The 16,067-nt window shown below is 43.1% G+C and overlaps 1 protein-coding gene across 4 annotated transcripts in view; it reads left to right on the forward strand.

Moving 5' to 3' along the window:
• evla (Enah/Vasp-like a) overlaps positions 1 to 16,067 on the forward strand; it is a 39,120-nt gene that overhangs the window by 22,241 nt on the left and 812 nt on the right. For 3 of the 4 annotated variants that reach the window (XM_084915728.1, XM_084915727.1, XM_084915726.1), the window contains exons 3-13: positions 2,626 to 2,806; positions 8,571 to 8,628; positions 9,913 to 9,968; positions 10,851 to 11,795; positions 13,141 to 13,340; positions 13,478 to 13,593; positions 13,829 to 13,856; positions 15,391 to 15,433; positions 15,537 to 15,597; positions 15,820 to 15,877; positions 15,970 to 16,027. In XM_084915728.1, coding sequence (XP_084771854.1) covers positions 2,626 to 2,806; positions 8,571 to 8,628; positions 9,913 to 9,968; positions 10,851 to 11,795; positions 13,141 to 13,340; positions 13,478 to 13,593; positions 13,829 to 13,856; positions 15,391 to 15,433; positions 15,537 to 15,597; positions 15,820 to 15,877; positions 15,970 to 16,027 — 1,804 coding nt within the window. The remainder of the gene's footprint in view (positions 1 to 2,625; positions 2,807 to 8,570; positions 8,629 to 9,912; positions 9,969 to 10,850; positions 11,796 to 13,140; positions 13,341 to 13,477; positions 13,594 to 13,828; positions 13,857 to 15,390; positions 15,434 to 15,536; positions 15,598 to 15,819; positions 15,878 to 15,969; positions 16,028 to 16,067) is intronic. The other variant, XM_084915729.1, reaches the window with a different exon arrangement.

Genomic DNA, 16,067 nt, shown 5'->3' on the forward strand with positions numbered 1-16,067 from the left:
CAACATGCTCTGAACAGAGACAGTTTGTTCATCGTCTATCATTTGATCTGGAATAAAATGTACAAGATACTTGATCTTGTTAAAGGCACTCAGATTATTATCAGACCGTTTAAAATCAGGAATTCTTCAGTTCTTTAGATAGATGATATTTCGGAGATTGTGCTGCACACTTTACACAGAATATGCAGTAAGGAGCTGCTGCTGGGTGCGTTCAGCATTACTGAAGAGGAAGAAGTCCTTCTAGAATTCAATTCAATTCAATTCAATTTTATTTATATAGCGCCAAATCACAACAAAAGTCGCCTCAAGGCGCTTCATAGATACAGAGAAAAACCCAACAATCATATGACCCCCTATGAGCAAGCACTTTGGCGACAGTGGGAAGGAAAAACTCCCTTTTAACAGGAAGAAACCTCCGGCAGAACCAGGCTCAGGGAGGGGCGGCCATCTGCTGCGACCGGTTGGGGTGAGAGAAGGAAGACAGGATAAAAGACATGCTGTGGAAGAGAGACAGAGGTTAATAACAGATATGATTCAATGCAGAGAGGTCTATTAATACATAGTGAGTGAGAAAGGTGACTGGAAAGGAAAAACTCAATGCATCATGGGAATCCCCCGGCAGCCTATGTCTATTGCAGCATAACTAAGGGAGGATTCAGGGTCACCTGGTCCAGCCCTACCGATATGCTTTAGCAAAAAGGAAAGTTTTAAGCCTAATCTTAAAAGTAGAGATAGTTTCTGTCTCCCGAATCCAAACTGGAAGCTGGTTCCACAGAAGAGGGGCCTGTAAACTGAAGGCTCTGCCTCCCATTCTACTTTTAAATACTCTAGGAACAACAAGTAGGCCTGCAGAGCGAGAGCGAAGTGCTCTAATAGGGTGATATGGTACTACAAGGTCATTAAGATAAGATGGGGCCTGATTATTTAAGACCTTGTATGTGAGGAGCAGGATTTTGAATTCAATTCTGGATTTAACAGGAAGCCAATGAAGGGAAGCCAAAACAGGAGAAATATGCTCTCTCCTTCTAGTCCCTGTCAGTACTCTTGCTGCAGCATTTTGGATTAGCTGAAGGCTTTTCAGTGAGTTTTTTGGACATCCTGATAATAATGAATTACAGTAGTCCAGCCTGGAAGTAATAAATGCATGAACTAGTTTTTCAGCGTCACTCTGAGACAGGATATTTCTAATTTTAGAGATGTTGCGCAAATGGAAGAAAGCAGTCTTACATATTTGTTTAATATGTGCGTTGAAGGACATGTCCTGGTCAAAAATGACTCCAAGGTTCCTCACAGTGTTACTGGAGGCCAAGGTAATGCCATCCAGAGTATGAATCTGGTTAGATACCATATTTCTAAGATTTTCAGGGCCGAGTACAATAACCTCAGTTTTATCTGAATTAAGAAGCAGAAAGTTAGCGGCCATCCAGGTCTTTATGTCTTTAAGACATTCCTGCAGTTTAACTAATTGGTGTGTGTTATCTGGCTTCATGGACAGATAGAGCTGGGTGTCATCTGCATAGCAGTGAAAATGTATGCTATGTCTTCTAATGATGCTGCCTAAGGGAAGCATGTATAATGTAAACAGAATTGGTCCTAGCACTGAACCCTGTGGAACTCCATAATTAACCTCAGTGTGTGAAGAGGACTCTCCATTTACATGCACAAGGACTTTGTTTAATGCTTTCAGTTTACTCAGACAGATCATCACTAAAATGATTTAAAAGAAGAAAATGTGGACAAAATAAAGATCATTGATCCCCCAAATGAGACAAAAACAACCTGAAATCTTTAACAAACAAGTTTTTACCTCTGTATTTGTTTATAGTTTCATTACAGAGACAAGTCAGAGCCGAACGTAGCTTTGAAACAAAAACTGTGACATTAATAAAATCATTTAATCTACGCAGCTGAATTCCTGCTAAACATTTCAGAATATGCCTCATCCTCTGATGAACTGCTAACATTGAGTCTGATGGCTGTCGATCATGTTACTAGTAAAACAAATGACAAAGACAGAAGCTGTCGTCGTAATAGCATATTTAGGATGTTCATCATAAGAGGTTTTATTGCTGTTGCTATAACTACAGTTATAATTTTTTTCCAAGTACTTATATCTTGTATGAATAAGGTTCATTGCCTGGGTCTACCTGCTATGACCTTTAGCATAATAATCAAAAATCTAGCTATTCCAGCTAGGATGAACTTCTTTATAATGTTAGCAGAGCTTACTGCCTTCATAAAAAGCAGGTAGACATGTATTTATTTAAGGATTTTTCTGGACAGCATGTTACTGGTTAATATTATGCTCATCAGGTATGCAAGTAATCCCTGTGAGCACAGCAGCCTCATCCACTGTCTGCTGAAAGGAGGGTTCCCCTAAATGGATATAGCTTTTTCAGCCAGGATGAACTGAAAGCTCAGTATAAGATAAATAAATTGAACTCTGAGTCTTGTAAAAGTATGTCAGTAGAGTCATTAATAAAACATATGGACGTGAAAATTAGAATAATACATCTACTTTAACAATAATAAATTCTAACCTTGGCAGAACTAATTGGCAAATATTGAGTTCCTGTCTTAGATGATCACATTCACGTACACCGATTTTTCTTTCTTCCAACAAAGGTGGTGATCAACTATTCCATAGTGAAGGGCCTGAAGTACAATCAGGCCACCCCGACCTTCCATCAGTGGCGTGATGCCCGGCAGGTCTACGGGCTGAACTTTGCCAGTAAGGAGGAGGCCACCACCTTCTCCAACGCCATGCTGTTCGCCCTCAACGTCCTCAGCTCACCTGACAGCGGAGGTGAGCATTTGTCAGTAATGGAATAAGCACATGTTCTTGATCACTGTTGCTCCTTTTTCCAGCTATTTAAGCATTCACTCAGTTACCTTTTTATCATTCAGATTTCTCATTAAAAACAGGCATTCTGCTTTTGTGTTTCGCTTCCTGGCAGGCTAAGGACATTTTCCGAATGCTTGATTCAAATTAAATCGTTCCTCTCTCCGCAGTGAAACGGGAGATGAAAGCTTCTGAGCTGTTAGCTGTTGGTGTTGGAGAACTTTAATGTTTTAAGTGGAACTTCAGGAGGATTTTGGGTCGTACTTCAGGCAGCTGTCTTCAGTTGTTCATCTGTGATCAATTTACATCTATTTTTATCTGAAAAGAATGTCAGGTTACTGCAATGAAATGATCCAGGTTGTTTTCAGCTTGTTTTCATTACCTGGATGTTCTTCAGTGTGGGTACTTGCTCATTCGGGGAAAGATGTGCACAGACAGCATGAGCTGGTTTAAGATGCAATACATGAATATAGCAAGAAAGTATGTATGGCTGATAATAAAGCAGTTACACACTCAGAGGTGTAACTGCTATGCTAAGCTCTACTACACCCTGCTGGTTACATGTATGTACTGCAGGTACACGCTCTGTAAGCCAAACAGCAGGCACGAATTGAGTCCCTGGATTTATATTTTTTATTATATGTATTTGTGCACAGAACCATTCTAGAGATTTAAGGATTCAGATCCGGTTTCTGTTCTGACTCCAAAAAAATGTATTGCTTTGAGTTGGGCCAACCGTAACTTCAGGTTTCATGCAGATCCATCCTTGACCTTTCAAGAGACAAACGAAAATATATAGAAAAGAAAACAAAAAAAATTTGATCACATGATCTCCTCAGCAGAGGTAAAAATAACAACATGAAAGGGCTGTTGGTGGCTGCCTGAAATTTGAGATTTTTCAATGGGTTTTTTTAGAAAATGACAAAAAAGAGATCAGGATATTTTAGTTCTTTGTATGGCTAACTGAATAAATTCAGTTCAGGCCTAAATTCAGTTTAGGCCTGAACTGAATTTGACACTAACCTCACACTTATCTCTGGTTTACTAAATAGCTCCTGAGTATCTCTGGTTACAAGCTACTTATAAGCTCTGTGTGTGTGTGTATGTGTGTGTGAGTGTCTGTGCATAGATACTGTGGAGATACTGAGAGAGAATATCTGTGAGTGTTTAACTGCGGTGTCATCCCATCCCACCCTTGTGACCCACCCCCCATTGGTGGCTAAAATATCTCATAGGGAGCCTGAATGTCGTTCCCCGTCATGCTCATGTGGCAGCTCTCCTTTTTTTGGGTGCATTTCGATGTGGGATCATGGGCCTCAACATGCAAGGCATTTCTGCTCCTGGGACACATCTGTTCCTACTCGACAACGCTGTTTGTGCTAAGCTTCCACGCTGACACTCTAGTGTCACGCAGTACTGATCGCTGGTAGGCTGTGGAAAGTTTCCCACCATGATCACTCCAGAGGTTTCACCTGGAGTCCTCAGGCAGGTTTCTTCAGCCATCATCATCCTCAGTAAGTGCCATACATGCATGACTGATTAAATCATCCAGCAGTTATGGATATCTTTGATCGTCTGAGACTGTTGGAAAAATGGAGGGAAGTTAAATATTCACCATTTCTTTTGATAGGAATCGTTTGGTTATGAAGGTAATTGTGCATTGTGTTCCCTTCAGTGGTGAAATGTGTGCACTTTGGTCTAATATTGAGCAACTTCAGCTTTGTTTCAGTGTTTCTGTTTTTACATCCTTGTACTTCCTCTACATTCCATGTTAAACATCCAACACATTCAGTTCAGTTCATTTTCAGATCTTTCTTTATCTGCCATTTGTTAGATTCCCCACTCTGCTCTTCTCTAAATACCTCCTGAGACTCACAGGTGTGTCCAGTATTTTACATGAAAGGCAATTTCAAAATACAGATTTCCAGCTAATCATTGTCAGAACCCTAGATTTGTCTTTCTTTCCCTTTGAAGGTCTGCTGTGAACCTGCACTAAGTTACCACACTCAAGAAAAAGTTGTTACACATTGACCAGGTACACCAATAAAATGCTACATTTACTTGAGTAGTGTTTTTATTGCAGGGCTTTTAGTTGATCTATCAGCACTTTGTCTTTTAAGCAAACAAAAAGAATTATGGGTACACTCAGTTAAACTGCAGGGATTTCAATCTGTTCAGTTAGGAAGGAAAAACAACATTGTGAATCCTTTTGGCCTGCTCTGGTGCAAATGAAAGGAACAACAAAATAGAGTGGTTTAGCCACAGACCAATGCTCTCTCTTTATCCTGCCTCACTGATTTTTCTCTAGTCTTGCTTTTTGTTTGTGACCTTGTCACTGCTGGTAGCATCAGACCTGCAACCCATTTAGGTGGCAGGGGCTTCCTACCAGCCCTCTGCTCCAGGATGGCTGTTAGGAAGGCTTGCTGTGACTCCCAGCACAGTCTCGAGAGTGTGAAGTAGATCCCATTATATGAGGAGAGCCGGGCAGGGCTGTAGAGTGGACAGCACCGGGTTATGAGCACATTTCCCACTAAAGATCTGGGGGCCTTGTGTCACCCTCATGGAGTCCGATTAGAGCAGTTTGGTGAGAAATCTGCACATAGCCCGATGGAGGTCATTTATTAGGGTTCTGGCAGTGATCCTCCTCTCACAAAGAAGCAGATACAGGTCCTGCTGTCATTATATTAATGCTGCTATCCTATATATATTGTACATACTATTGTTTGAGTAATACGATTGTTTGTTTGTTTTTGTTTGGTTTTTTTTTTTGGTTTTTTTTTACTTTTTATATTTTACATTTGTATTTATTATTGAAACTTGCACCAAGGGAGTGGCACTCCAATTTCGTTGTACTCTGTACAATGACAATAAAGGCTATTCTATTCTATTCTATTCTATTCTGCTGCGTTGATACCCTTCTCTGGCCTTGTCCAGCTCGCCTTGTGTAACAGACACACTTGAGACTAACCTAGGAGACACAGCAGACCTTCCTGTGACAGCATCCTGAAGCAGGTGGATTATCTGTGCCACATGAATGGGCTGCAGGTACTGTCATGAGGAGTAAAGAGAGAGCAATGGTCTGTGGCTACCACCTGTAAAACATTTCCCTTTTTCGGGGTCTTCTTGTTGCTTTCTCTTCAGTGCACCTGCTGTCGATTTCATTTGCACCAAAAGCAGGTGAATGAATTCACAATGGTTAGTGTTTGCTAACCAAGCATACTGCTTTGACTGACCTTCTGTCATATTGTGATAATCAAGTGTTCTCTTAACCTTTTTTACTGAGCAATGCATTTAAGGAGCTATTTTACATCACTGGTTGTAGTGATGGTTGTAGCTTACCGGCCAGACTGCTGACGATCTGTCCAGACACTCACAGTCTGTGATTACAAGCAGTAAAAAGTATCATACATTTGCACTGTCAGCCATAATGAGGCTATGAAGTCTACCTGAGTTGTTGCACACATCGGGAAAGGAGAAGCAGAATCTTAATACACTCTGTGATGAATTCATGGTAGTTCCTACTTGAGTAAATGAGGCAGGTTATCTAAACTGACAGCTTAGTGGAAAGTACAAATCAGAATCATATTTACATAATACTTTAAGTAATTTATTTGTGATGGTGATAGAAAGCATTGTGTATCCATTTGTCTGTTTTTGTCACCTCGTGCCTACGTCTATGGTAGCTGTTGTTTGTAATGTGTTATCTCTGTATGTGTGTGTGTGTGTGTGTGTGTGTGTGTGTGTGTGTGTGTGTGTGTGTGTGTGTTAATGGAAGGGAGGGGGAAGAAGAGCTGCTTCTTTGTTTTTATCATCACATCTAATGTACACACAGTCAGTGAGCTCCTTAGCTCCAGTAAAATGTCTACAAGCATGATCAGGTCCCCTCCTCCCCCGGGGCTCCATGTTCTTCCTTTGCCCTCACCATGACAACAGGAAGAAGCATATACGATGCTTCGTGTCAACAGCAGAAATACAAAACAAACCCACATTTATACATATTCATGGACACACAAACAGCACAGCGCAGGCTGACGAGTGTCTCGTTAACATCTGCGACGTTACTATTTGTTGAAGGGTTGTGAAGTCTTGATATTGTGTTAATTGGCTCGTGTTTCACGATTGAGTCCCTGAAGTATCACTTTAAAAGTAATACATGCTGTAGATGTTAGCATGTGCATGAAGGAAAGTTAATAATTACCAAGAGATAACGAGCTGAATTTACGGGAGCGTCAAAGACACGTTCAAGTCTTCTGTCGCTTCTGTCTTCTGTGCGCATGGTTGAAGCTAAAGAGCCGTTAAAAGAATCGAAAACCAAACCGTTTTCAATTTGTCAGCATGAATTTTAGCTTGTGGTAACTGACAAGTGAGCCCTGGATTTAAATTTCTTTCTCGGCATTACGCCTGAGTATTCTCACTGTACCGGTTCGACAGGTACACCTGTTCAGCGGCTCGTTAAAGCAGAAATTTAGTCAGCATTATGTCATGCAGGAGAAGGATGTTGAAAAGAGAAAATATTGAGTGAGCAGCAGTGTTGTTGCCAGAGGTCAGAGGAAAATGGCTAGACTGCTTTGACCTGTTAAGAAGGCGACAGTAACTCAAATAACCACTTGTTACAACCAAAGTATGCAGAAGATTCTGAATGCACAACACCTCGAAGCAGACAGGCTACAGCAGCCCACTCCCATCAGCTAAGAGCAGAAAAGTGAGGCTACAGTTTGTACGTGTTTTCCACTGCACAACAGAAGGAAAACTGTTGAGTCTTGATATCTGTTGGAGGATTTGAGTCAGAATTTGAGTAAACAACATGAAAACATGGCTCCATCCTGCCTCGTAATAATGGTTCAGGCTGCTGCTGCTGATGTAACGGCGTGGGGGAAATGATCCAGACTGAGCGTCTCAAGCTGCGACTGTGCCCAGTGTTGACTGCCCCCATCACCCCGCCTGCTGCCCCACATCCTCCAGACGCAGCGAACGGAAATATCACCCGTCGGTGATCTTGATGTCACGGTGGGCGTTGAAGTTTAATGACTGGTATTCTGGTGATATGTGATAAGCGCTCCCCCCGTTAATAGCTGCTCCAGAATGAGGTGCTGACTCCTTCGCTCTGTCTGTAGTTGGTCAACAAGCAAAAGTGCTAAACTGAGATGATCATGTGGCTGATGTTGATTATCCAAAACCAGCTACTAACAAGAGAGATTAGATGTATTTTACTAAATGAATTTTGCTGTTTTGTACTATATGCAGTATTTTTAGATTTTTCTGTCGGGTTTCTGTTTGTTCCACTTGTTTCAGTTCTTTTCGTGTTTCACAGTTGAAATTTCTGTGGCTGGCAACTTGTTCAGCAATTATAAACAGCTTGCAGGCTTCCAGGGCAGTGCCTCACATGATGCTGTTGCTATCTGTTTATTCAGCTTCTCTCCCTGAGCACACCACTTAACTGTTTTCTGTCATTTGAGTCCTTTTTTATGTGGTTTGTCTCAATATGAAAAAAACTCCCTGTTGAACTCAGAAATGTTGAACATTTTTGAAGCTGTCTGTGCTTTTTTTTCTGTCGGTGTGGTCACAAACGAGTGTTTGGTATGTGGTGCTATAAGGGGTGATATTCAGCACAAAGGGGAAAGTGTTGGAGATGAATAAAACAGTAATAAGGGATTACGTGTACACGCATAGAAGCTGATTATTTCTGTGGTTTAATTGCTTTTTTTTCCTCTTATTTTGTGTCTTTCAGGCCCAGTCGTGCAGCGCCAAAATGGGCCCTCCTCAGACGAAAACGAAGCACAGAGGAGGTAAACATTTACAATGAGAGCACGAGCAGAAATAGCGTAAAACATGTAAAGCTAGTGCAGGTGGAAGACTTTACAAAACAGTAAGCTTGTCTGTAGATCCAAACTCGCTAGTTAATGTTAAATGTGTAAGTATTAAATGGGACCTATTATGCTTTTTCTTATTTTCTGTCATATTTTTATACCGTTACAGTGGTGCATGCTCATTTTTGAGCCAATGATTCAAATAGTCCAGTCAGCATGCACAGGTAATCCCTTTGGGCCTGCGAGGCTTTAGAGTCCTGTAGACACTCTTTGATCTGAATGATGTCACTAACAGCAAACATGTCAGGCATTGGCTGTAAATACAGAAGCGATCCATCGTATTTTACAACCTCCTGTTTGCGAGGGTTAACCAATCAGGAGAAAGTTGGTTTCAAGGATGAGGGATGGGAGCTAAAGCTAGGTTAGGGTGCCTTCTGGGCACCTGCTGGGCAAGGTGTTCTGGCCATGTCCTAACAAGAAGAAGGACCTGGGATAGACTCAGGACACGGTGGAGTGATTATGTTTCTTAGCTGGCCTGGGAACCCCTCTGTGTTGCCACGGATACGCTGGTAGCACTGGCTGGGCTAGACGGAGGTCTGGGCTCTTCTATTTAGGCTGCTGCCCCGCATCCTGGCCACAGATAAAATGTAGAAAATGGATAGGGGTTGATAAACGCCTAGTCTAGGACGAACAATGGATCATTTTGAATCATGACGAGTTTCTATAGCAGAGTGTAAGAATATAAATGGAGGTAGCTTCCAGTTCAAGAAAATAAAATCAATGTGGAAGTGTCTTAAACCTGCATTCTAACGGAAGGCCACCAGATGGCGATAGCTGTGGTTGCAAGAAGATTTGCGCTCCACTAGAAGTCTATGGGAGAATAGTTTTCTGACTTGACCTCAGTAAACACTTTCCTGTTGAGTTTATGGGCTTAGTCACTCATTGTGGGTCATATTGAATAAAAACTGAAATTTGTTTTCTAAATCTTTGTCATGATAGGTTTCAAAACGGAGGATTATCTTATTAACAACTGGTTAGCCAATGAGCCAACTGTTTACAATGAGACCTTTAGAAATGATTGGATGATGTCACGGTAGATGCGTCTGCTTGTTATACCATCTGTGATTTGAAATTAGCATAACAGGTCCCCTTTAAAACGATCAGTAGTGTTTTTAACAGAGACACAGTCAAAGCTACACATTAGGCTGATTTATCGCCACAAACTGCAGCTTTAAAGAGCCGTGAAATCCTTGCACTTAATAGGATGATGGAGCAACATCAGATGCACAAGGAGAGGGAGCGACGGACGTCAGGATCAGGTGAGGTTTAGACAAACACACCCTCATATATAAACATGCACTCTTTCTGACACTCGCGCTCACACTCACACACAAACAGGAAGCTCTAGAGACCAAAATGAATGGAAGGGTTTGTATTCACCTAGCTACACAAACATTTTAGACAAAAAAAGTCTACTCTGGCTGTCAGTAAACAAACTGTTTGCCCCGCTTTTTGCGTTTTTGTTTTTTTGTTTTTTTCCATTACATGATGGACGTTATCGCCATTTAGTCAGGCAAAGCACACTTTACTTTCCCAGAGCAAACAAGTGATTTCATCATTAATACATAGCAGAGATTCCATGCTAGCAGGTCCTAGAGGTAAATAGGGTTCCCCAGTGTGGTTTGTGTTAGTGTTTCCCCCCTTAGTTTCAACCACAACTCCCCAGTCTGTATGCCCTTATGCTTTTTTTAACCCATGCACACATATAAATGTTCAAGTCTGCCTGTTAAATACCCATACAGACTTAAACATCCTCCTTTTGTCCCTGCCGCCACCGGCAATATCAGTGCTCCCCTGTCCCTGCAACATGCTCTACTGCCATCTCTTTCTTCCAGCTACTGTTGGGGGGGGAAATGCCATATGCTTTCCGATCATGGCTCAGTCATGTTGCATTCTGCTGCTTGTTCTTTTTACAATATTTTGATTCTTTCTTATTTGCTATTGGCTTCTGTTTTTTGGACTGCTCCTGATTTTCTCATCATTACTTGCTTGGTTGCTCAGTTGGTTGCTTTTCATTCTTCTCACGTTTATCTCTTTTCTGTTTTCCTTTGTTTGTTGCCCTCCTTCGTCTGCATCTCCTCCTCTTCCTCCTCCTCTCTCTCTCTCTCCTCTCTCTGTCTTTCTCTCTCTGCCCGTCACAGTCGTTTCCACTCTCCAATATAAAGTGTCCACCCCTCCCATCCACCCAGACACTCCTCCCGAGTACAGACATTACAGAGCTAGCACACTGCCACCCTCCTACGTCCGCGTGGCATCCTCCTCTCCTCCCACCTCCGCCTCCATGTCTCCCTCTCAGGAGAAGGAGGCGGGGGCCGCTAGGGACAAGGCCCAGCTCTCCTCCCAGCTCTCCACCTCGCTCGCATCAGCCTTTTCCCCAGTCCAGGCAGGAGTGACCACCCAGGGCCGACAGGTCCGTCAGATCCCCCTATCTCCACCCACCGCAGCCCGCCACCTTCACCTTCAACAGCAACAACAGCAACAAGACACCATGCTGCCCCCTAAACATGGCACCTGGTCTGCTTCACACTTGCAGCAAATGTACGCCCAGTTTCCCCAGTCCTCGTCCCCCCCAGTAATGATGGCCATGCCGGTGAAGCAGGGTTTGCCCCCGCAGCCGGTCCTCCCGGTGGCTCACCCCCTCCCACCTGTAAGCACTAGGATGAAGCCCCCACCTCTCGATCCCAATACCGTTACAGCCCCTCACCAATACCCTCAGCACCACCCACACCCTCACTCCAACGGCCAGCCAGACGATTCCTACTCCCCTCATTCTCAGCACCTGCCACTCACACCACAGTACTGCGAGGCCATCCCACTGCCCCCTCTCACAAGTCAGACACCCCCAGGCCCTCCCCCCAGCCACCAGCCCCAGTACCCATCCACTTTCCACCCACAGCAGCAGCAACAACAACAACAACAGCAACAGCAGCAGCAGGTGTACCACCAGCAGGCCCAGCCCCCTACCACCACCACCACCTCTTCCTCCTCCTCCTCCTCGCCCCCCTCTTACACTGCCATGTCTGACGGGGGCTCGCCCAAGAAGACCCCCTCCCCTGTCCCCCAGCCAACCCCCATGACCAGCAGCAGTAAGTATGAGGAGGAGAGCGGAGGAGGTAGTCCCTCAGCAGAGGGACATGTTTACATAGTGTGTGTAAATAGTGTATGTGTATGTGTGTGTGTAGAATAGGTTGTTAAATGCACCACACCTGCACTGTTAGACAAGAACATGAAAAATATATGTGTGGTATCAGCAGTTAAAGCCCAAACACACCCAGAGGTCCACCCACAGTTTTCTCACAGGGTGTCATCAGACTACTTCTCAGGATTGCTAGGGTGTGAACGTAGTCGGTTTAATCTGTGTAAAGCTGTCCCACTTACAGGGCGAGACGTGCAGTACTGTCCAGCCGTTTTAGGCACTAAAAGTAAAGAGAAGATATTTTAATATGACACGGATTCATCCTATTAGAAAACAAAACAAAACGTCACCTTCTGCCTTTAAAATAACCAAGTTCTCCTTTCGCACTCTCACACATTTTCACTGTGCTTGGCAGGAATGTTTTCAAATCTTGCATAACTCTCCGCACTCCTTCTGCCATTATAAGCTCTCTCGGTTGCTTCAGCCTCTTTATTCCCGACTGACAGAGATCCGCTCCACAGTACGTTTAGGATTGATGTCATTCTAACCGAACAAATTCCCTGTTGGTATCTTATGATTGATATAAGTCTAAACTGCCTAAAACCTTTGCACAGTGCTGCTCACAATGAGTCATGTGTTATTAGTGCTATTGGTTTTATGACAGTGTAATGTGTAATTCCCAGGAGAACTTCAACCAACTTCCGTCTCACCAGGTATATAATCAACCAGAACTGTAATATACCTGTGTAGGTGTGCAGAGCCTTTAAGACAAACATTTACGCGCCTCTTTTTATAAATATATATATTTCCGTCAATGCAGCAGAACAATAGGCCTTTGCTGCTGACAATTTCTTCAAGATTCCCAGCAAATCATGCTTCACACAGTTACAGCGCACAACCCTAAAATTGAAGAAACACAGGAATTCAGGATTGTATTGACAAGTCAGTGGACCTGAAGTCGTTCCTGCTGTGCAGGTTTTTCACTTTGCCTGACTTGACTATCTGCCGTTATCAAACAAAATACATTTGAAGCACTGTCAGATCTTTGGTTTTATTCCTGGTCCTGGAATTATTCAAAGCCTGTAGGAAAATTTAAAGCATACCTCTATCATCAGCTGGCTTTCACATAACCTTCCCACAAAATAAAAAAATATATATATATCTATATCTATATATATATAGATATAGATATATATCAGGCCCCCCAACCTTTAATCAGGATTGAATCTTACTCCTCCCAAGTGTTCTCATCTCTGCACGTAACCCATCTCTGCTTTCTATTGCACCTCCTTCAGCCGCAGCTCCAGCACCTATGGCTGGTCCTCCAGCCCCACCACCACCACCTGGTCCACCACCCCCAATGGCCGTGCCGCCACCCATGCCCCCTCCATTACCTGCTGGTGGAGGGCCTCCTGGTGGCCCACCTGGGGTCCAACACCAACCCTCAGGACTGGCTGCGGCGCTGGCTGGAGCCAAGCTACGTAAAGTGAATAGGGTGAGCCTCCCTGCTTTAGTCTGAGGAGGTTCAGACTAAAGCAAGGGAATGTTATTAGCATATTTTAGGCAGACAGGTTCCACCTGCCCCCACGGGAGAAAAAAATGAAACCTGTTTTGTAATGTGTCTGTGTTTAGGATGAGAGCAGCCCTCCTGGTTCTAGTGGCAAAAGTGATTCCAACCGATCTAGCGGTGGCAGTGGTGGCGGAGGGGAGGGACTGATGCAGGAGATGAATGCCTTACTAGCACGGAGGTAAAACAGCTTTCTAAACACACACAAACTTTTTGCCCCTTCACCTGTCAGATCATGCAGTGACACAGAAACCTATTCCGTTAGCCTTTTTGTTTTCCTTACAGTAAATATCTATCGAAAAAATGTTTCTGGGTTCGTATCATATCCGTGTCACAATCTATTCATACTAGTTTCTGAATTCTCACTGAAAGCTCACTCTTTTTACACAGTTTCCTCATTCCCTTTTCTCTTTTAGACGAAAAGCTTCTGAGAAACCTGATGAAGTAAGTTTTGTGCTTAAAGATATAGCTCAACATTTTTGGGAATTTCCCTTATTTTCTTTATCATCGAGAGCTGGTAGAAAAGATACCAGTTTCATTTCATTCTTTTAAATGGGAGACTCAAGCCTAGAGAGATATCCAACCTTTGAAAAACAGATGATAACAGCTAAACTAACAGGTTATTGACAGATCTTATGTTTAGCATAGAGATTACAGACCTGATATAAAACATTGACCTCGCCACAGTTACCTGGACTTATATTTTTAGCACTGTAATTGTTGTTGCTTTTTTTTTTTTTGGAGCCAGAAGTTATCATATTTGGATCAAAGATTGGAGTCAAACTGGGAAATTGCATGCATAAAGTTTATCTGTGCATCAAATGGACATGGATGGCTTCTCAGTGCTTGGAGCTAAGTAGCATATAAATAGAATAGCAAAAATTCACTCACCAAAACTTCAACACTGTCTTATCTGATGATTAGATCATTTACACTAAAAAGCCCCAACACTTGTCACTTGTCAGTCAGCACTTTCATGCCCTTAGTAACGCATGACTTATAGGCGCAATCCAGTTCAGCTGATGAGTTATGAAAGAAACTCATCCCCCACACACTAAAGGGATAAATAAGCTGTGGAGAACAGGGTGTAAACACGACTTCTAAAGGTCTAAATCTGAGCATTTTAACATGGGACTGACTAAGTGTTAGCACTGGTCTCAAACGACCAGTCCAGGAATTGTAGTTTTTGTGTCATGAACTAGCTGTGTGGAGGCAGATGAGGACCCAAACGCAAAACTCACGGAGACAGGAACTGAACTCAAAATCACTGCTTTATTGCAGGCCTTACAACGAAACAGAACTAAACCGGGAATACTAACAGAAGGCCGAGGGAACACAGAAAGACACACAGGTTCAGGGAGGAGACATTGACGACGCGACACTGAACTGAGGGAGACATGCACATAAATACACAGAGGGTTAACGAGGGAAGTGGGAGCACACGGGGAACACAGCTGACACAGATAATCGTAACGAGACAGGGCAGGAGTGAACACAACATGACGCATACTGACGAGAGACTGTCAAAGTAAAACAGGAAGTACACAGAGGCTCAGACAGGAGGAGAGAGAGCACAGACATAACGGGCTGGGGAAAACATTGAATGAAACACAAGGAGGGGAAACAAGGGCTCACAGATACACAGAGGGGCACACAGGGGGTAATCAAATAAGGAACATCTTTAACAGAACCTAGGAACCACGGCATACGGAACAAAATACAAAAATACAAGAAAACTAAGAATGCTGGGCCAACATGGCCCAGGACCATGACATTTTGGCATTTTGCTATGTTGCCATTTGTTGCTGGCATGATTGGTATCAGTGTTTAAATAAAGCTCTAGAAGCGTGACTAGGATATTTTCCGAAATGTGCATTGTTTTAAGGATGTTTTTTAAATATTTCAGAGATGTATGAAATTACTTACGGTTATTAACAATACTCAATGTCTGATAATCAATATGTGTCTCTCCTTGAAGGATGACTCAGGTGGTCGGGGATCAGGTCAGCAGAACTCAACAGGTATAAACACTGATGCTTTATCGGCTTTATCTGCACATATTTCAGTATATTTTAGTCCGTGGCGTAGCCGCGTTATCTGATTGTAAGTATTTTACTCTGCAAGATGCTGTGAAGAAGCCATGGGAGCGATCCAACTCTGCAGAAAAGTCCTCACTGGTGTCCAGGTCTGTAGATAAGAGGAGGAGCAGGAGGAGCAATGTTCTGAATATGAAATAGATACCAAACCTCTAGCATTACCCACAGGGATTTAGGCATAAATCTGTTTCACTGGAACAACAGTGAAGTGTTGAAAATTCACTTTTATCAATGCAAATGATAAAAATATGTAGCCTGTTCTACTTCACTGTCCACTGTGTTTTTAGTCACTTCACCCATTTGCCTTTCAGAGTGAGGCCCATCGGCAGCACTAGTGAAGCAGACACAGAGTTTGACAGGATGAAACAGGTTGGTTTAACTTCCCATGTAGCATAAAGCACATTACGGGTTCACCCTGCGAAACTGAAATGAGACTCACGAGCTCGTTTACTGCCCCGCAGGAGATTTTGGACGAAGTCGTGCGCGAGTTGCATAAAGTGAAAGACGAGATCATTAACGGTAAGCAGGAGCAGTCCTTGTAAAGTTAAACAGCAGTGTA

The sequence above is a fragment of the Perissodus microlepis genome, chromosome 19, assembly GCF_051167445.1.
Source record: "Perissodus microlepis isolate ML-2025 ecotype Zambia chromosome 19, ASM5116744v1, whole genome shotgun sequence".
In the NCBI taxonomy this organism is placed as follows: Eukaryota; Metazoa; Chordata; class Actinopteri; order Cichliformes; family Cichlidae; genus Perissodus; species Perissodus microlepis.